The sequence below is a fragment of the Camponotus vicinus genome, unplaced genomic scaffold, assembly GCF_025532165.1.
Source record: "Camponotus vicinus isolate PSW18456_S1 unplaced genomic scaffold, iyCamVici1.0 SCAF_7, whole genome shotgun sequence".
Classification (NCBI taxonomy): domain Eukaryota; kingdom Metazoa; phylum Arthropoda; class Insecta; order Hymenoptera; family Formicidae; genus Camponotus; species Camponotus vicinus.
Window position 1 is genome coordinate 8294987 of NW_028141979.1, and position 22868 is coordinate 8317854.

General features: G+C 27.2%; 2 protein-coding genes across 4 annotated transcripts in view; one reads left to right on the top strand and one right to left on the bottom strand.

Annotated features, from left to right (window-relative positions):
- Positions 1–21259, bottom strand: part of LOC145974721 (carboxylic ester hydrolase) — a 39100-nt gene extending 17841 nt beyond the window's left edge. The window contains exon 1 of the mRNA XM_083104747.1: positions 21115–21259. The gene's annotated coding sequence lies outside the window, so the exon portion shown is untranslated. The remainder of the gene's footprint in view (positions 1–21114) is intronic.
- Positions 712–18581, top strand: LOC145974632 (hormone-sensitive lipase-like). Of its 3 annotated transcripts, XM_083104593.1 has the most exons (14): positions 712–776; positions 1363–1473; positions 5739–5780; positions 10795–10877; positions 12950–13383; positions 13469–13670; positions 13736–13949; positions 14283–14461; positions 15143–15425; positions 15532–15754; positions 16593–16768; positions 17085–17275; positions 17428–17553; positions 17714–18581. In XM_083104593.1, the coding sequence occupies exons 5-14, from the start codon at positions 13022–13024 to the stop codon at positions 17780–17782; spliced, it is 2025 nt and encodes a 674-aa protein (XP_082960719.1). In that variant the 5' UTR covers positions 712–776; positions 1363–1473; positions 5739–5780; positions 10795–10877; positions 12950–13021; the 3' UTR covers positions 17783–18581. The 3 variants fall into 3 exon arrangements, with proteins under 3 accessions (XP_082960719.1, XP_082960720.1, XP_082960721.1); XM_083104594.1 differs by lacking the exon at positions 10795–10877; XM_083104595.1 differs by lacking the exon at positions 712–776 and having other exon boundaries at positions 1281–1473.
- Positions 21260–22868: the final 1609 nt, after the last annotated feature.

Sequence of the window (22868 nt, forward strand, 5' to 3'; positions counted from 1 at the left end):
TAGATTTCTGTTTCTACGATTCTTATTTTATTAAATGAATAAATTACGCGAAATATGCGCTTCGAGAACTTTTATCGAGATCTATTACATTACAGTTTTCCTAGTTTGAACAATATTCTTTTATTTTATAAAGAGTTTTAATCATTAGCAGCATTAAATAATTTTTTTATGATTTTTTTATGATCGCTTGGGAGGGAGGGAAGGATTGAAGATGTATCATCATTTTATGATTAATAATTAATCTTTTATTAATAATTTGTAACTATATATATTATAATTATATATATTATAATTTAATTATAAATTAGTTTTATTACGATATTAAGAGTAATAATTACTTTAATATCGATACTTAGAGATAAAAATATTTGTTTGATGCTTTATATGATTTTTCGATAATTTAAAATTAATTCAAGTTGACAACACGCAATAAAATCGAATTTCAAGATCGAATAATTAGTATGATAAAAAGCATGAGAGAGATCTTTTGATAAATAATTAATCTACAATTCAAAAAAATACAATGTACAATTTAATATTCAGCATATATGTATATATATATATGTCATAGTACGTAAAATATTTCGGCAGTGAATTATCAACAATATGGTGTTTGGCCTTAGGGACAGTAACGTAAACAATAACGCGGTATTATGTATGTACATACATACATATGTACATACATACGTGGCACGACCTTATTATCATTCACACGATGACACTCGAGTGGAAAGCGGTTCAAATATTGTTCCAGTTTTTTCCTAAACGCGATCGTGGTAAGTATCGAAATATAACTCGCTGTATTATCACATTTAAAAATTAACAATTAATTAACTTTTCATAAATGACATGAAATTGTATCGTGAAATCTATCGAAGCGGAATCCTTCGTTATTCAATAATTAATACGAAAATGATATCAAGTAAAAAATAGATTTTATTACTATCCTTCTATTATCGATACGGATAATAATTATATATCTAATTAAATTCTTCAATTATTTATTTATTATTAATTAATCAATTAATAATTATTTATTTACTAATTTATCTCTCTAATTTCACACGATGTGTTAAATTTTCCTAAAATGTGAGTATATATTAATTATTAACTTTAAACCTTCACTCTTATGTTCTTATTATCCGTATACTACATATTTATCAACAAGAAAGATAGCATTGACATAATAAATAATGACCGATTTCGGCCTCATACAAACATCGAGCGTATTTTTACTCTCTTATAATCCAGTAAAGTGTGCACTTCGACATTTTCCGCGCTCGAGAGTGCCGAGTGCAAAGTGTTTCGCGATCGTTGGGTATAACATAATTAATCGATTTAATATAATTAATCGTGTTTTAGCGAGTGAATGTGAGTGCCACGAAAACACAGTAAAGGCTGAATAAAAAGAAAAAGAGAAATCATCAAGAAGCAAAAACATCAAGCGATATTAGGAGCAACGATATGCGATAAGTAATTTATAAATTATTTCATCATTTATATTATTTTCAAAATAAACATATTGCACGTTATTTTTTCATTTTCAGTAATGATAGTGATTTATTATAAATTATCGTATAAGATGATGCATATATAAAAAATATTTCAAATTTTAATTGCAATTATTTAAAATATTTATAATCAAACATTTTTATATTAATTAATATTTTTATACGTACATATTTTAGTCTTTTATAAAATATTTTATAATAATACATTTCCTTAGATATTTTATATATTATATAAGAATTAAAATTTTTTTTATTGGGTGTGTGATCATATTTATATCAAAAGTTCATATTCAAAAAAATTTTTTTAGTAATTACGTAATTTACAGTATTACATATCTAGACAAATAAAGAATTGATCGCTCAATAATTAATTTTAGAAAATCAGTTATATTTTTGATGCTTCATATAAAATTTGTAAAAATATTTATTATTTATATTGTATTGCCCTTAATTTGTGTTTTGCCCTTTACGTTTGTGATGAGAAATATCCGCGTGACGTCTCATAATATATCAATGATATCCCGAATTTTCTGATCTGTATTTCTGATCCGCGCGGAGGAATAAAACATTTACTGTTTTACTTGTTATGACTCGAAAAGCCATATGTTATAATATATCCGTTGCGAAAATAAATAAGCGGAGCGCAAATGACAGTGAGTTGCTCAAATTGCGAAAATGCAAACAGCTTCGCAAGCAATTCAATTAATCGACTTGACCCAGTTGTTGGATATACGAGGACTCAATCAATCGGAAGTGAGTACAAAATAAAAGATTACAAAAGTGGTCATTCGTAAGTCAGACACGCAAGTTTGACACCGGTCAGTTTATACATATACAATACATATGTATACTAAATAGGAATTTTGATAAACTTTGATTTATATAAAAATCTTTCTTTCTATATATAATTTCTTATTATTTAATTAATTCAAATAATATGAAATCAAATATATATAATATAAATATATTATATATATATATATATATATATATATATATATATATATATATATATATACAGGGTGAATTTTAATGGTTGTGTCAATCTTTTTATCATGCGGAAGATTATCGACCGCAATTGTAATAAATTGATCGGTACATAGATGTCAGATAATTGGATCGGCCGTATCGAAGGCCGGGATATAATGTGTACGATTAAAGTAAGTTAAAAGCTGAAATTATATGTGTAGTATGGATTTATTTTTATTATTAAAGCTACGTATTTATTATTATTATTATTATTATTATTATTATTATTATTGTTGTTGTTGTTGTTGTTGTTATTATTGTTATTATTGTTATTATTATTGTTATTATTATTATTATTAAAGCTACGTATACATATTCGATATATTAAAGCAGTAAGAATACATATTTAAAAATTTAGTTCAAATTTAACACTAATGTTACATGTAAAACTTTATTTCAAATTCCGCAATTATTTTTATGGTAAATTTTTATTATTGTTTATATGCTAAAAATACGCAGCAAAAAATTTTCTTTCTTCTTAAATTAAAATTACGCAATTGTTTCATAAGAATGTATTTCTCATGGAACAGTTGCGTAATTTTATTTCAAGAAGGAAGAAATGCTACATATCTTTAGCGTATGAAACAATAATAAAAATTTATCATAAAAATAAATGCGGAATTTGAAATAAAGTTTTACATGAAACATTAAAGTGTTAAATTTGAACTAAATTTTTAAATATGTATTCTTACTGCTTTAATATATCGAATATGTATACGTAGCTTTAATAATAATAATAATAATAATAATAAATACGTAGCTTTAATAATAAAAATAAATCCATACTACACACATAATTTCAGCTTTTAACTTGCTTTAATTGTACACATTATATCCCGGCCTTCCATACGGCCGATCTAATTATCTGACATCTATGTACCGATCAATTTATTACAATTGCGGTCGGTAATCTCCCGCATGATAAAAAGATTGACACAACCATTAAAATTCACCCTGTATATATATATATATATATATATATATATATATATATATATATATAAAGGGTGAGTTTTATTTCGTGTATCAATCTTTTTATCATGCGGGAGATTACCGACTGCATAATAAATTGATCGGTATAGATGTTAATTATTTGGATCGACCGTATCGAAGGCGCGAATGTATATAAAATTGACATTTGTACCGATCAATTTATTACATTTGCAGTCGGTAATCTCCCGCATGATAAAAAGATTGATGCACAAAATAAAACTCATCCATTTATATACATATATATATATATCAAGCGACGCGGTAGCGTCGCGACGCCAAGTACATAAAAAACTGATAAAAAATTGGATCCGAGCATTGAGAGTCACTGTTCTCGATGCGGCGCTATCAAGAGTACCAAGTAGCTTATCCGGAATTTTACGTTAAATGACGTCACATAAACTTTCAATTGAAATATTTCAGAAACTAAAGCCGTAATTAAAAATCTAACGGCATTTTTCTTATATAATGTGAATACAAGCTTTCGATTGTAACCAGTTTGAATAAAATCGGTGCAGTCAATCCCGAGAAATGATAATCGCATGTCAGAATTGTGACATTTTTCATTTTCATTCATAAGGTTCAGACTCATGAACGTATCTTCGCACGCACACATTCAAAGCGATTTTGTCCCTCAAGCTGCGTTCATACCGCGCATATATGATTATTTGCTTTAGTGTGCAAAAATGCTTTAAGAAACAAAACCATTTATGTACATGTGTGTGCATACGTGTGATATGTGTATATGTGTGTGTATACGTGTGAGAGATTAATTTATCGCATAACAATTTTCAAAAACTTCTTGGGGATAAAATCTAATCTATCTCGAAAACGGTATCATAAAAATATAAAAACTGTGCCGTTAGATAAGACTTCTAAGGAGACTAATTTATCGTATTATAATAATATTCAAAAACCACTCCTTGGGAGTGAACTCTAATACCTAGAAAATGAAACCTTGTAAAAATACGCGACTTACCCTTAGTAAAGATTTTTTTAAATGTGTATATATTTTTTGCAGAAATAATATAAATTTTTACAAAAAGGTGGTGATATCCCTCTAGAAACAACCTTGTAACGGTAAAATAAAATACGTCAAGTATATAAAAAAATATCTTTAAAAAATCTAACATATATTTTCTGTAGAAATAATATAAATTTTTACAAAAAGCAGTGAGATCCCCTAAAAAAAACCTTATAAAGGTAAAAAAATACGCCAAGTACATAAAAACATCAAAAAATCTAAAAGAATGATAAAAATAAAATATTTAAAAACCGATATGAGATCAATACTATTAGCCAAGTACAATAAATTATGTGATATTAATTCGTAATCGATACTAAATGAGTTAAGATTACTTTAATTCCTAAAACATTTTTTATATGATGTATATAATTTAAAAAAGTTTTACACAAATTCTAAATCGCATAAATGACCTTCAGGTCGAAGTAAGGTATGAAAACTTGGCGTGCCCCCCCTCCCACTCCGTCGTTTACATATCTTGAATAAAATAAAAAATTTGATTATACAATATACATATATACAATATATATTTGTTAATCCTTTCATTTAGTAAGTACAATTTACATTTTTATAAAATAAGCTTTAGACTACGAATGTGCAACAGGCAGCCTGTGGGTCAGAAACGACCTGCGAAGCTTTTCAATCCGACTTACAACAATTAAGCTTTACTTGCAGAGAAAATAAAGAAACTCATAAAAAAAGAGATTTCACTTTGCCTAATCTCTATGTGATGATTTCCAGGTAATACAGAGGAGACAAGATATATAATTCGAAATTTAGCTACGCGCGTGCGCGGTCCGTAGTGTAATTTTAAATTTTACATTGGGCCCATCAAAAATCTAGCTTTTTCCTGTTTTAAACTATATGATTTAAATACGGGGCACGCCAAGTTCTTATATCTTACTTCGACCTGAAGGTCATTTATGCGATTTAGAATTTGTGCAAAACTTTTTTAAATTATATACATCATATAAAAAATGCTTTAGGAATTAAAGTAATCTTAACTCATTTAGTATCGATTACGAATTAATATCACATAATTTATTGTACTTGGCTAATAGTATTGATCTCATCGGTTTTTATTTTAGACATAAAATTCGGCACATGTGGAAATAATTTTTTGAAATATTAATTATATTTTTTGGGCAATACTATAATTTGGATTTTATTCTTGTATGTTACAGACAACATTCAATATTAACAACTCCTATTGCGCATCAATGTCGGTGAGTGATAAACTTTTGTTTAATGTTGAGATGATGCTGGATTTATAGAAATTGTAGGTATAAATTGTAGGCAGATCCGTTATCTTAAAATAAATTGGTTATCTAAAACAACCCACACAGCACATTATACTAAAAGATAACGAAAAGATGTCTTTTTTAAGTTATCTTTTCGACAAAACGAAAAGATGTCTATAAAGACATCTTTTCGCTTTGTCGAAAAAGATGACATAAAAAAGACATAATAGTATGTGGCACGTATTTCTTCGCTTGTCGCTACGCGGCGAGCCACTCTTAACTTATCTCGTATTTAATATTTATCACGAAATGTATATAAAGAATTAGTAATATAAGATCTGAAGCATATTTTTGCCTTTTACGAGCAGTAATGCCAAAAAGAGGATACTGCTCGCACGCATCAATCAGAGAGAGCCACATACATGTGCTACGCAGAATGATTGTATGCGTGTGAGTTGCATCTCTTTTCTGACATTACTGTTTATCAATTTAATTTCTGACAAATTGAATTTAAAATAATTTATTTAATAATCTGGATTCCTTGTTGGGATTCAGAATATTAAACAGATTATTAGAAATTAGGCGGATAAATGGGAGAAATAGCCCATTGCGTGTATTGAAGTATTCCTACTACCGAGTGTCGATAATCTATATAGAATTAATCAAGTCATCTTTTAGTCATCATATGGACAAGACTAAAAAGTCACTGAATTCGGGTCATGAGACGACTTTCAGCCATCTTTCCGTCGACTTAACGATGTCAGTAAAAGATGTCTGTGACAAAAAATGTCCAGTTTTAGTAGTACTTTTAGACGACTTGATGCTGTGTGGGAAATTGAATCACATAAAATTTATAATAAATTTTTTCAATATCCATTCTAAAAAATATATTACAAATGCAAATTTAACAAAATTAAAGAAAAAATTAAATTCTTGTAAAAAAAAGATTCTTGTAGAAGTATAGTGAAAAATGTCCAAGTAAATGTTTAATTATTTTTATATTTATTTAATTATAAAAATTAAATTATTTAATTATATTTTATTTTATTATATAAAACTATTATATAAATTGTATTCTAAGTAATATTATACAAAAATTTCAATCGACAATACTTTTGATTGATAAATTGATATTGGCATTGTGTTAACTAAAACAAAGTTATATTAAGGCAACAAATGATCATTATGTATTATTATTGTAACTAAGCATAAATTACACTTACACACTGACGAATATAATTAATCGGCAACGAAAGATATTTTTCTATTTCATTGATCTTTGATAGAAGTTAAAGCTATTTTATTCCTCAAAGTAAAAGTAAAAGTTTTAGAATTTTTATTATATTATGTAAGATACTAATAAGGCTTTTTATAGGATATGAAAACTTAAAACTACGATTTAAAATCATGTTTTTAAATTTTATTAAAAAATATACTATTAAATACTGTATCCTTAAAAATTAAAATCTATCTAGAAACATTTATAAAATTAATGCGCATATTTAAGCAAGCAAGTAATTAATTTATATTTGAAGTAAATAAGCTCGGATTCTTTTAGTTCTCATATAAAGCAAACTGAAGAATGAAAACAGATCTGCAAAAAAAAATATATATATACAATTTTTTTTAATGTGGAGCTCTAATCACGCTAAATTTTCGTACATAATTTCGATCTCTAAAATATCGTTTTATGTGAGAAGAAAATAGAGAAACAAATTTACAAAAATTATGACAAAGAAAGGCCTAATTGAATAATAAATTGTGAAGGTTTATTTATTTTTTTATAAAATAATTATCCATAAGAATTATAACATAATGTTAACCATTTTGGTTTCGGTGCACATTTTTATGTAAATCAAAAATTTCAATATTGATAATTCATAACAGCATAACATAATGTTAACATAATGTTGATTTTTGATATCGAAATTCTCTAATGTATTATCTGCGTACATGAAATTATCACTTTATATAATTTTTTCTATAATTTTATTACATAATAGATTTAATTTATTTCAAAATATATCCTTTACATAACGTATTAACTTTTATTATAAATTACTTCCAGATAATCACTACATTAAATTATTTTCAAGAGCAATTTTATCATATTTATCAAAACATTTAAATCTATCTTCATTGATTATATTATATTATTGTATACGATAATATCTTCGACAAGTAGATCAAATGAGATGAAAGAAACTTGCATATAAATATTGAGTACAAATCATGTTTTTATTGTATCTGCATATACGCCAATATTGTTAGTCGATCTCCCAAATTGCTCCCCTGAATTACTTGTCAAAAAAAGATTGATACAATCATTTTAAAAAACATATAATCTTACTAGAAATAGATATAATCTTTCTATAGAAGCGTTTTCTCATTTTATATTATGAAACATGACATTGTAAGTACGGACGCGACGACGGGAAGTAGCTCATAAACTCGAGACAAAATTTTACTTTCGATCTTAAGCCGTTATTTTTAATCTTTAATTCTCTCATAAGTTTTTTTACTTGTGAATATTATAAAAATGTTCAATACATTTAATTTATATAACAATTGAGTGTCGATTTTATACTTCAAGTAAACAATAAACAGTTTCTTTATTTACTTGAAATTTAAAAAAGAAATTTAGTTTTTGACAAAACTATAACTTAAATAGATTCAAAAGAAGATTTGATTCAAAAGATAATCTGATCGCTTAAAACAGTGCTCGAAATTAGTTGCCCTTTTCAAGCCAACTATATATAAAAAAATTCAACTTCCGATCCGAATGGCGTATAATAATATATTTTAAACTTTAAAATATATTATTATAGCATACATGTATGTATAATATGCAGGGATGGGAAAGTTACTTTTTAAAAGTAACTCGTTACCGTTACTCGTTACCAAGTAAAAAAAGTAACTCGTTACCGTTATTAGTTACTTATTTTTAAAAGTAACTAGTTAGCGTTACCGTTACTTCAAAAATAACGATTCGTTACTTTTCCCGTTACTTTTAATGTTAAAACAAGATAGAATTAAATAAAAAATTTACTTTGGTAATATTTTTTATTAAAATATTAATATAAAAGCAAAATTCTTTATTTTAAATTTACAAAACCGTAAAAAATTTAAAGGGATATAGATTTTAAAGCACTTAACATGTAACTTCACATGTAAATAAAAAAATTTTAATTTTCATTAAATTTATAAATACAGCTAAATTTGCATTCTTTTTGTGCTCTCGTCCGATATTACGTCAAACTTAAAAGCTGGTCAATCACATCCATTCCTCAGACGACTGAAATAACTGTGATTGACCAATGATGTTATTAATCGCTCCAGAGGTGGCTGTGAAGCTGGCACGACAATCTACGAATTTTAATGTTCTTGACCAGTATGACATTTAGATCAGCATGACATTTAGACCATTCCGACCGTTTACTATTTTATAATTATTTAAAAAATCTCTGCTTGAAAAATGTTTCCAAAGAATAGAACTTTTATAGAACTGTCCAGAACTGCCGTTAAAACTACCGAAAATCATCAGCACGACACATTTTTACTAAGTGTCGTGCTGGTCGAGGACATTAAAAATTCATAAAAAATTATTAATTATTGAAATATCGGTCTGAAATTGCATATATAGGCTGAACTATAGCAGAATGATTGGGAACTCTTGCTAAAAATAATAATATTCAACGCGTTTTGGTTCTTTAGAGGGAAGAGTGTCGTGCTAGATTCGCAAAGTTAGCACGACATTTTTTCGATTTCGACTTTTCAATATAAGGAATGCGGAACTCTTTAATTTTTATCAGGAACTGTAGAACTATGAAAAGTGCTATCAGAACTCTTAGTATTTTTTTGAAATTCGTAGATTGTCGTATCAGCTTCACAGACACCTCTCAGAGCAATAAATTTCATCCGAAATATTATCGAATTTTATATGAATGTCGGTCGATGACTAAAAATTGAATGACAAATTGTATGACAGAAATACGATGTCATAAGTATTTTCAAAATATGAAAAGTAACGGTAAAAGTAACTGTTAAATTCGTTATCGTTACTAAAAAAATGTAACTACGTTATCGTTACAGTTACAGAAAAAAAAATGTAACGCCGTTACCAGTCCGTTACCAAAAAAAAGTAACTATAACGGTAACGGCGTTACAAGTAACGCGTTACTTCCCAACCCTGATAATATGTATGTATAACAAATTGTATACAGGGTGAGTTTTATTTCGTGTGTCAATCTTTTTATCATGCGGGAGATTATCGACTGCATAATAAATTGATCGGTCCATAAATGTCAATTTTTTTGATCGACCGTATCGAAGGTTCGAATATAATGTGTACAATAATAATAATAATAATAATAAATACGTAGCTTTAATAATAATAATAATAATAAATCCATATTACATAAGTTCAGCTTTTAATTTGCTTTAATTTTATACATTATATTCGAGCCTTTGATACGATCGATCCAAATAATTGACATTTATGTACCGATCAATTTATTATGCAGTCGATAATCTCTCGCATGATAAAAAGATTGACACACGAAATAAAACTCACCCTGTATATACTATAATATATTATAATAATAAAAATTTTAATATTTAATTATTTATAAAAAGAAAAATTATTTACCAAAGAAAATTTTAATGACGATTTGGTGAAACGGCTTGGCGGACGCTCCTGAAGCATAGCGTTACGCTAAAATGATCACGATCGGCGGCTCGGCCGTCGAGCCTCGGACGGTAGTGGGGGAATCGTAGGCCTTGCCTCAGAAATCGGCTTGAAAACGGCAACTAATTCCGAGCACTGGTTTAAAATATTACAGCAGATTGAAAATATTGAAATCGAAAGTAAGAGAAAAATTTCGATTTGGAAAGTGTCAAATGTCAAGTGGAGTTTCAGTTTATGTAAAAGGACGCTTACATTAAAATAATTGTGTAATTGATGTTGGTGTTGCGATCTCATAGTTTCTTGTTTTACCAGAACAGTGTCAAGGTAAAATTCTATGCATAAAGTAACTATTGAATTGCCTGCCAATTGACTGACCGAACTTTCAAACACGCTGTGTAAGTGGAGTTTTATTTTACGTAAGAGGATCACTATATTAAAATAATTGTGTAATTAATTGTTGCAATCTTAGTTTCGATAAAATTTTACAAATTGTACATTTCTTTTGTTATTGTCCATAAAATTTTTTCATCGAACAGTGTAAGTCGAGTGAAATTCTATATACAGGGTGACCCATTTTAACTTAGGCAGCCAAATAACTCGAAAAATAAGCAAGATAGAGAAAAATGTTTTAGACAAAAGTTGTATGGTTTCGAGGGGGCCATAAGATGGTATCATTGGTTTGACCTTGAAGAGTCATTTGAAGGTCACGTGAAGGTCACTTCAATTTTTTTAAATGGAATACCCTATATATTTTTGTACATTCTTGTAGCTTATTTCGAGAGCTTTCCAAAACACTATAATTAAGTACCTTTCCGTTAAGTACTTTTTGAGTTATGATGCTTGAAATAATTTCTTAATTTTACATAAACCGTAAAATATCTTGTAAAATATTCATTTTTCGATTATCTTACCTTAATACTTTTATGTACAAAATAATGAGAGGAATCAATTGGTGTAAAGAAAACACATAGTTGTTTTTAAGAAAAAATATGGAATTGTTAATTGCAAATTACATATTTTTTCTTCGAAACAACTATGTGTTTTCTTTACACCAATTGATTCCTCTCATTATTTTGTACATAAAACTATTAAGGTAAGGTAATCGAAAAATGAATATTTTACAAGATATTTTACGGTTTATGTAAAATTAAGAAATTATTTCAAGCCTCATAACTCAAAAAGTACTTAACGAAAATGTACTTAATTATAGTGTTTTGTAAAGCTCTCGAGATGAGCTACAAGAATGTACAAAAATATATAGGATGTTCCATTTAAAAAAATTGAAGTGACCTTCACGTGACCTTCAAATGACTCTTCAAGGTCAAACCAATGATACCATCTTATGGCCCCCTCGAAACCATACAACTTTTGTCTAAAACATTTTTCTCTATCTTGCTTATTTTTCGAGTTATTTGGCTGCCTAAGTTAAAATGGGTCACCCTGTATACAGGGTGTCCCAGATCACTTGTACACTCCTTTTAAAATGAAAATAAATGGCTTTTATCAAAAATCGCGAAAAACTTTTAAGTAAATCAGATACGCTCTATCAAATGGTGATATTTTCAACTTTTAATTCCGACCGGAAATACGCCATCCGGATCGGAAGTTGAATTTTTTTAGGGGAACATGGTACTTTTTATTACAGATTCGAATTGTACGTGAAAAAATAAGAAACTTTTGTATCAAACGTTTTTTCTGAAAGTGCCTCTGTCAATCTTAAAATTTGAAGTTCATTATTTCATCACAGTTACTTTCAAAGTCAATTTTTTGATAGAGCGTACCCGATTTATTTAAAAATTGTTCGCGATTTTTGATAAAAGCCATTTATTTTCATTTTAAATGGGGTGTACGGGTGATCTGGAACACCCTATATATATATATATATATATATATATATATATATATATAATTATTGAACAGGCGGTAAAATTAATTGTAGACTAAGCAGAGTGTAGATGTATCGTAAACTACTGATCGTTGACCTTCGAACTAGACTTTGAAATATGCTGTCTCACAAGAAGAGGCTATTTAATAGTTGAAAGTACATAATGATTGTATCATCAATGAATAAATTATTAATACTGGTGATTTCGATCAAGTTCTAGGCTATTTTATAATATACATATACATATACATACATATATACATATATATATATATATATATATATATATATATATATGTATGTATGTATATATATATATATATATATATATATATATATATATATATATATGTATGTATATGTATATTATAAAATAGCCTAGAACTTGATCGAAATCACCAGTATTAATAATTTATTGATGATACAATCATTATGTAATTTCAACTATTAAATAGCGTCTTCTTGTGAGACAGCATATTTGAAAGTCTAGTTCGACAGTCAACGATCAGTAGTTTACGATACATCTACACTCTGCTTAGTCTACAATTAATTTTACCGCCTGTTCAATAATTTTATAATTAGTCTTGGAGAGATTAAACACCGAGAAAGGGAGCTTCACATCAGTCAGTGCGCACGTTCGCCAGGATCGTTAAAATGTCGATGAACGTGAATAGTGATTTTGATGGACCATCTGAAAATACTGAATCGCAATGGGATACTTTACGAAAATTGTGCCATGACAGCGTGGAATACTTCACGTCTCGTCGAAACGAAAATAATGTGGAGCTCAAGCACGCCCTACTAGTGATCCTGGACCAGCTGGACGAATTGGAGCCGCTGTACGATGAAATAGCCAAATTCGCATCGCATTTCGACTTCGACGAGAAGACTCCGGGAAATGGATACAGAAGTTTCCTCTCGATAGTCGACAAGTGCATTATGCATTGTGAAAAGGTCTGCCGAAGGATGTATCGTCAGAGGAACTTTATGTTTTTCCGAAGGAGCCGTCACATGAAGTAATTATAGAAACTATAGCAAAACTATAAATATCTTATTTTCGTTTAATATCTAACGCTCCGAATATGTACGTTTCGTCCCCAGAAAAATAGAAGCATGCTGTCAACTGTTGGTGACAATGCACGTATTTTTGAAATATTTAAAAGTATTTTACACATGGAGCAAAGAAGTAATGAGCGATGGGAAATTGTCACTATTCATAATGGATTATAGCGCTCAAAATGTTCTCAACCTGTTAGAAAACATTGATCAACATTGTTTTTATGGCAGATGCTTTGGATTCCAGGTATTTGGGAATAATGTATAATATTCTTCGGAGCAAGTTTTTATCTAATGTGTTATATTTTTCAGTTTTCTAGTAGTTTAAAAAGGACATTAAAAATGCTAACACTTATTATGACATTTTATAGCGAAAAATATTATAACAATGGTACGATATTCGAACGATGTGCTAATTGTATCAACTATTTTTTGGACCCTGAAGCGAAAGCACGTCGTATTGTTAGCATATCTCGGTTCACTGATATTCTCTTTGCTCAAGCATTCTGGTCCCTGTCTGAACGGAGTAAGAGAAATAAGAAATTAAAAGATGACAAATTTTATTAATTAAAAGTTCAAAAATATATATAATGCTTGCAAACAAATATATTTAATATATTGATGCATATTATGTATATATAAATATAAATGTCTTGTGTCTGAAAAGAAGGTTAATCTGTTAATATTTGTAATAGATGTCGATCACACATTTAGACAACTATTTTCTTAATTGTGCTTATATTTTTATTTTTACTTTTATTTTATTTTTATTTAAATAATGAAATATATATATATATATATATATATATATATATATATATATATGTGTGTGTGTGTGTATGTTATATCTGTATTTTAGAAATATTCTCCATACTAACTCCCTCGTTAACTATCAATCAAATAATATCTGTTCCACCTGAGGAATTAATCTTGCCTACTCTCGATGGTGGAACTGTTTCCATTCCAATACCAAATAGTCACATTGGGAAGAAACCGATTCAGGTTAGATTGCTGAGTTCCAAACGACGTCTAGGAATGGTAAACTATTTTAATTTGAATATATGTATATGTATATATGAGATATTATATGATTCTAATTATAATATTAATCTAATTATATCATAAATAATAATTCAAAAAAAAAAAACTTATAGCATGGACCATCTTGATATTAATATAGGTTATAGAATTAATTATTTAAATTAATTATATAATGAAAGTAATATTATGAAAGCAATTATCTCAGTATTTTAGTTTATTTTTTTATTCCAATAAATATTATTTTCTAAATTAATTAACCTCTTTAAAATATTTTTATAAAAGATATAATAATAAAATCTAAACAACTTTTCTTCCTGCTTTTATAAATTAACAATTAAAATTTATGATTTTTTTATAAAACTTATATTTCATAAAACTCAAATATTCTATCACATTTAACCTTATCGATATTTTTCGTTAATAAATAAATCTTTAGTAATAAATAATTTTTTATTAACAAACAATGAATGATAAAAATCTGTCCAAGATTTTCATATATACACTTACTACATTTTCTAATATATATATTTTAATTCAAAAATTTAGAAATTAATATATTATAATATTAACATATAATAAATATCTGCAATATAAATTATAGAATTTATAGAATAGAGATAAAAAATATTTAGCTAAAGCAAATAATAATATTATTCGTTGACGCAACATTCCATCAAGATCGGATGCGAGGGTACAAGAGGAGAATTGCATGATTTATGCGACAATCTGATTATTCATATTCACGGAGGCGCATTCATCGCACAGACGTCGCAATCGCATCTAATGTACTTACAGAAGTGGGCTACGATGCTCGATGTACCAATCTTGAGCATAGATTACAATTTAGCCCCGCAAGCTCCTTATCCACGCGCGCTCGAAGAAATAGTGTACGCTTACGCGTGGGCGTTGAAGCACGCGAGTACATTACTCGGAAGTACAGCGAAAAAAGTGGTATTTGCCGGTAAGAAAAAAATAAATTTTACGATACCTAATAATAAGTATAATAGACTTGATTATTTTTGACTTCAATAAAAATGTGAGAATTTTATAAATTCGTACTTTAACAGGTGACTCTGCGGGAGGTATTTTAAATTTAGGAGCCATCTTAAAGTGCTTACAGTTAAATATCAAGAAACCAGATGGTAGTTTCATAGCTTACGCACCGATGTTCGTCAATTACATTCTGTCGCCGTCTCATATGCTCTTTTCCATCGATACGCTGTTACTGTTGGGTATTGTAGTACGATGCTTAAAGGCGTATGTAGGATCTGATAACGAAACACTTGCAAAGTACGAAATTTTGGTTAAAATTATTATAATATTTTTTTAATCGCAGTATTTTTATCTGATGAAAGTCGAAGTGTGTTTTATAGAAGCTTGAGAAAAAAAATATATCAAAAATGAAGATTACACAGTAAAAAATAAAATGTTAATTATAACATTTTTCACATGTCCCAGAAAGTCCACTCTAAATTTTAAGTTAAAATAACTCATTCGTTGTATGTCACTTATTGACAAACTAAAAATGTTAAATAATTGACACAATACTTTACATTTATTTTTATTATTGTGACTTTAAATGTAATGTAAAAATAACATACAAATTAATTAAAAATTATATGAAAAAATAATTACAATAACTCGTAAGGAATGTTGAGGACATTAACATATAATAGTAATTATTTTAACTTAAATTATTTGTAATAGAAACATTTGATTTTAGTAAATTTGATTATTTTTGTATGTCAAAGTTCAAGATTATTTGAAGATTCACTTTAACTTTTCTTAGAATGTTGAACTGATTTTGAGACATGTTGATTGTTTAAAATGATTATGTTAAAAATACTCAAAATAATATTCCATTTCTAAGAGACGTATACAAAGTGTTAAGTTATGAAGGTGACATAAATGTAACACATGAAAACGTTTTAAAAATAATAACATACAGGTTGTATGTTAATTTTACATTGAAATATTAATCAAAACGTGGTAACACAAGAAAATTTTAACATATGGACGCACAATTTTTTACTGTGTAATCGTTTATACATGATGGTTGTATTTGATTAATCGCACATGTATCTCATTGTGATATAAAAATGATTATAATAAAATTGATTAAATGCAGGGAACATGAAGATAAAAAATGCGCTATATCAAATATAGAATCTCCTGCGGAAGTGAGCAAAAATGATCTTGCAGCATTAATTCCAAACGAAGACAGTGTATCTAATCGTTCGATAAAATTGACATCTCCAACATCCGATTCGACGTTAAATTCTGTCGAAAGCTTAGAAGTCAATGGTATAGTATATATAACGAGTAAATTCTCCCATTTGACCAGTAAATTCTCCCACAATTTTATTTGTTAATATATTCTACTTATTTTTCTTTTAAATATATATTTTAAAGATCTTTTAACAAATATTTAAAATCCAAAAGCGCATGCAAAGTGAATATATTTCAGAATTTTTTTAAATGTATAAAATTAAATTAAATTAAATTTTAAGTAGTCCAAATATTGAAATGTATACAAAAACATTGAGAATATATCAGAACATTTTTAAATGTATGCAAAAATTCCACTATTTGAGTGTCAACAGAAGTAGTAACGTTTCAGGACAAAATGACAAATTGTGTTCTCGGTTAAAATTCTTCCGCCGAAGAAATAATAAAAAAGGCAATCAACTTGATGAAAAAAATGCAAAAACACTTTCGGAAGAAATTGTCTTGATATCAAAGGATCCATTCCTGAGTCCTTATATTGCATCGGATGATATGTTGGCCCACTTACCGCCCATAAAGATATTGGTATTCCTTTATTACATATTTACTGTATTTTTTGTTAAATTTTTATTTTATTTTATTTTATTTTTTTAATGATGTAAAGTGCGGCGTTTTAATTACTATTAACAATAAGATTGAATATTTCGAGACGTCTCATGCATAACAGTTGCTTTTAGGCATTAGAGCTTGATCCCTGTCTCGATGATTGCGTTATGTTTGCGAGGAAGCTTCGCTCGCTTGGTAACAAAGTTACGCTGGATATATTGCCGGATTTGCCACATGGTTTTTTCTATTTCTCACGTGTAAAACTTTTTCTATTTTTTATTTCTATTATTTATTTCTATTATTTATTTCTATTATTTATTTCTATTATTTCTATTATTTATTTCTATTATTTATTTTACATGAATGAATTATCACGCATAGCCTTATTTCATTATCATTGGTCTCTGTCATTTGTAGATTTCGAAAGAAGCGATGGAAGGCGTAAAACTTTCTGCTAGAAGAATAAGAGAATTACTGGAGCTATAATTGTATCTAACATTGAGAATTTTTTATATATGTATGTGTGTATATTAATCTAAAGTAAACAGGAAGTATTCTTTGATATCGCAAAAATCTGCAGTTATACACAGAGGAAAATATCATTCTACTGCCAAGAAAAGCGATTACTCAGTTTATTTTTCTTTTTTTAAGTAATAGTTTTCTTCTCAACAAAAAAGATATTCTTGATAATAGTCTTAAAACATACTCTTCACAAGTGTTAGAAAATCTCATTATCATGTACTCAAAAGAAGAATTTATCTTCTCTTCAAAAATATTGTAAAATTGTATCAAAGAAAAATCAAAGTTACTTTACGCCAACTCTATGCAATAAGCAAACCAAATTTTTGTTTTAATTTAATACTCTTAACTAAAATACTGCACTTACTAAATTTCAAAATATATTAAATTTAATGCTTGTGATGAACTTATGTGATATATTTGCGGATAAACAGACTTATGATATACTTAAAATAAATAATATTTACTTGAATACAGTATACATTTTTCTCTGTGTACAACGAATATAATCGTGTCTAAATACAATCGAGTACTTGCGATGTCGTTTTCAACAGCTTAATTTTTATCGATATTTTATGACTTGCTATAATAATTAATGGTTTGCACTACTAATCTTTTATATGCATTTTTACCTATTTTAATTATTAATATTATGTATTGTGTCGCATTGTAAAAGCATTATTTAACGATTAAAATATTAGATACTTTGCACCTATAATAAATAATAATGTAATAATCAATAAATAATGCAATAAATAGTAAATGTGATTATGAATAAATTGAATTATTCGACCCGCGGATGCCTAAACTTGGACCAATCTTGTATTAAAAATCTCCCTTTCTATTTCATTTTTAGTCAATTATTATTACAGCAAATATTATCATTTTTAGACAATTTCTAGTCTATCGATAGATTTTTCTTGCACGATGTTTCTTTAAATAAACAGAGAGAAAAACGAGAGATGTCATGGCCCGCTTTTAGGTGATCCCTGAAAGCGATACATCCTCTATAAAGATAAAAACGTGAACATGAACTACGTTTCCAGTGGGTAATACACAATTTCGGGTTGTGTTCCATGCTACGTGCACGAAATGTCGATAACACAAGTGTTGTGATGCAAAACATTTGTATATATTAAATAAATTTCTAATAAATAATATTTCTATATAAATAAATAATTCTTATAAATATTATAATATATAATAATAATATAATATATACTAATCCTATATAAATAAATAATTTCTAATATAAATAAATAAGTTTTGTGGTCTCTCTTTCCATCTATAGTAAGTATAATTCGTTATTAAAATATATTATCCGATATTATTATATAATAATCAGAGATCATCCATCACCCCCACCATCGCCATATTACTACGTAATTTAGTATAATTTTTATCACAACGATTTATTATTGAAAATAAATTATAACACAAAAAATATCCTGGTTTATTTCTAAATATTAAATACTATAAATATTAAAATTAAAATAAAAAATTGGCTCAAATAATAATTAAAAATTAATTAAAGAATTAACAATCAAGAACCAGTAAAAGGCGCGGTAATTGGAGCACAAGAAATCTAAAATAATAAATTATTATTAAAGAAATAATTATAAAAATCGTAACAAAACAATAATTTATAATTTGGATTCTTATCAGATATACATACTTCAATTCTTGATTAATGAATAAATTATACGAAATAAGCAGTCGAGATATCATCTTCGCGATATATTTAGTTATATATTATTTAATCATTAGTCATATTATTATAACAAATAATTTTCTGATACTAGTCGCGATGTTTAGGAAAGGAATTCGGCGCAGTTTCCACTACCACTACTTTCCTGCTCGTGTTTGTCGCGTGAATAATAATTCAAGGTGCGTAAACATGACGCGCTGTATGTCGCAAAAACCGAACGTCGATTATTAGAATTAAGGATTACTAAATTTATGATGAACGATATGACACTATATTATAACGATAAATGTAAATTAAAGCGATTATTCATTATTATGAGTAAAAATCAAAATGGCAGGAATAAAAATTATAAGTTTTATTACGATCTTTCGATTATCGATCTTTACGAATAATAATTATTTAATCAGCTATGATATTATTATAATTAACAATTACTAAACTTCTAAACCTAAACTTTTAGATGCGAAACTTATTGTGACGATAATCTTTATTAAAGCATGATCATCCATAATTACAAGTGAAAAAAATGAAAACAATAATAAAATGGTGTAAATTTCGTTACAATCCTTCGATTCCCAATCTCTAATAATTATTTATCTAACAATTTACGTACAAAATCAAATATATTTTGTTCCGGTATTTTTAATTTTCCTAAAATATTCCTATAAATTAATTATAAATTAAATGATTACACTATATCGTGGCTTTGAATTAGATTAATTTTTTAATCTTATAATTTATGTTAATATACTATATGTGTATCAATAGGAGATACTATTTTCTCTCTATTTCATATTCTCTATTTTTAAATTCAATCCGTTTCGATGCATTGTGCATCGATAAAAAGCTCTGTCCAGACAAAATACATGTAAATTTTGTGTCTATAATATTATTTATAATATTGAAAAAGTGACGTTTGACTCTAATATCGAATTAACATGCCAACAGAAATGTAAAAATATCCTTTTAATGAAGTTTAAAGTATTATTATTAAAGAGGAGAAAAAATTTTTAATTCAATCCGAGATACTAAATGGATTTGTGCAGGAATGGTTGCATGTATATATTAACGATAAAAATACGATAAGATACTTAAAGTTTTTATGAAATAAAAATAAATTAATTCTTACTGGTACGACGCGGAACAGCAGAATTATAGTATTCAGTAAATGTAATTAAATAGAAATAAACTCAAGTCGTACACAAAGTGATAATAAAACAAATAATTAAGATTTAGAAAAATTGCATGCAATTAAATTCTTTTTTAAATATATGCTTTTATGGAACTAAACGATAATCTATTTGTCATTTTAATTATTAATTTTAAATAATATTAAAATATATATATGCATGTATATTTATTTATATTTATGTATATTAATATCATTTAATATTTTATATAATTTAAGTAAAGTTTATATATATACAATACATATAGAGTATTATAATATTTCACATTGATCATATAAATAAATTATTATTAAAGATAAAAGCAATTAATTAATTTCACAAATAAATATAATAAATAGAAAATTTCATAAATAAATATAAAATAAAATATAATAAAATAAAATAGGTAATAAATTACTCACGATTGCTCTTCGCCATCGTTTTTTTCCTGCTCCTTCATGGCACTCACTTGATATTCATTTACGAAAAAAGTAATTACGCATCAGCATACGATCATATGGCAATTTACGTGACGCTTTGTACAACACTCGCGACGTTCTACCAGGCCTTTTGTTATTTTGCTATGCGACAATAATGCAATAAATCTCAAAAAGCTATGACTCACTCGGCATTAATTGGGATCAAAATAACGCGCCACTCGCTCCATAAATAAAAATCGTACAAATTAATAATCACTAATTACAAAAATTATAAAGAACAATCGCGTTTTGAAGGATCTCGACAAACGACACCGAATGACACGATCTACTCGACTCGAGTCTTCCCGCGAGAATGTCAAAGTTATTTCGAACACGTGACGCGCGTAAACATAATATACGATGCACGCCATATAACAGTTCCTTTAAGAAAAAAACCAATATATTGAAACGGTTTGACCAACTAGTCAATTGACCAGTTTTCGTATCAGTAATTGGCAAAACTGTTTCAATATACTGATTTTTTTTTAAAGTTTATTCATATATTGTTGTCGCAATATTAACGTGCGGAATAAATAGAATACATTTGTGAGTTACAATTTTATTACTAATAAATAGTTGATTTGACCATTGCTCTTTCCACATAATTCGAAATACTCGATTATACGATACAGGAATCAAAATTATAAATAACTAATAATTATAAATCCAACGAAACGCGATCCTTCATTATTGCAAATAAACATTGAAACGAAAGGGGCAAAAATTACAAATTTTTTGATATAATACTCTCCAGTGTTATCGAACTTTTTACGGATAATAATTGTTTCTCTGACATTGCATAGAATCAAATTCGATTTCGCCCGATGTTTTAAACTTTCCTAAAACGCTAGCATATATATTATATTAATTAAACGATTGCTGTATCATCACTTTACATTACTTTAATATTTCAATCTTATTATTCGCGTTATTGTGCATATATTATACATCAACAAATAAAAATAATTAATTATTGTAAGAATCGAATGGTGCATGATTTTAGTTTAAATATCGAGCGAATTATATTTCGTATTCCTCTCTTATAATATAATAAAATACGTACTCGTATGATTATTTTGCGATCGGAAGTGTCGTGCAAAGTGTCTCGCGATCGTTTCTATATATGACTGAAATATAATTAATTATTTGTGCGCGAGTGAATATGAGTAAGTGCCACGAGGAAACACCAAAGAATAAAGAAGAAAGGAGAAGGACATCTGGAAAAGTCGGACAGCCAGAGTGAGAGGGCCTGAAGCAGCCAGACAGATATATGAGTAATTTATAAAAATTATTTATTATTTATATATATTATTTTTAAAATAGATATATTGCTTATTATTTTTTTATCATTCTATTTTTCAATCATTTAAATATAATTCGAATTGAGGACGCGCAATAAATCAATCGTCGATCTAAATAATTAACTTAACAAAAAGCTCCATAAAAGATATATTAATCCTTTAATAAATAATATCGTATAATTAATCTATATAAAAATAAAATATAAAACACAAAATATTCTAATTATCTATTTATTTCTAAATATTAAATACTATAAATTTGATAGTTACATATTTCGTAAAATTTAATTATAAAAGAATCTTTAATATATTTTAAAAGAAACAAAGAACCTTTGTCAACGTAGAAAAAAAATTAATTATAAACAAATGTATTTAATTTTATTGGAATTTTATTAT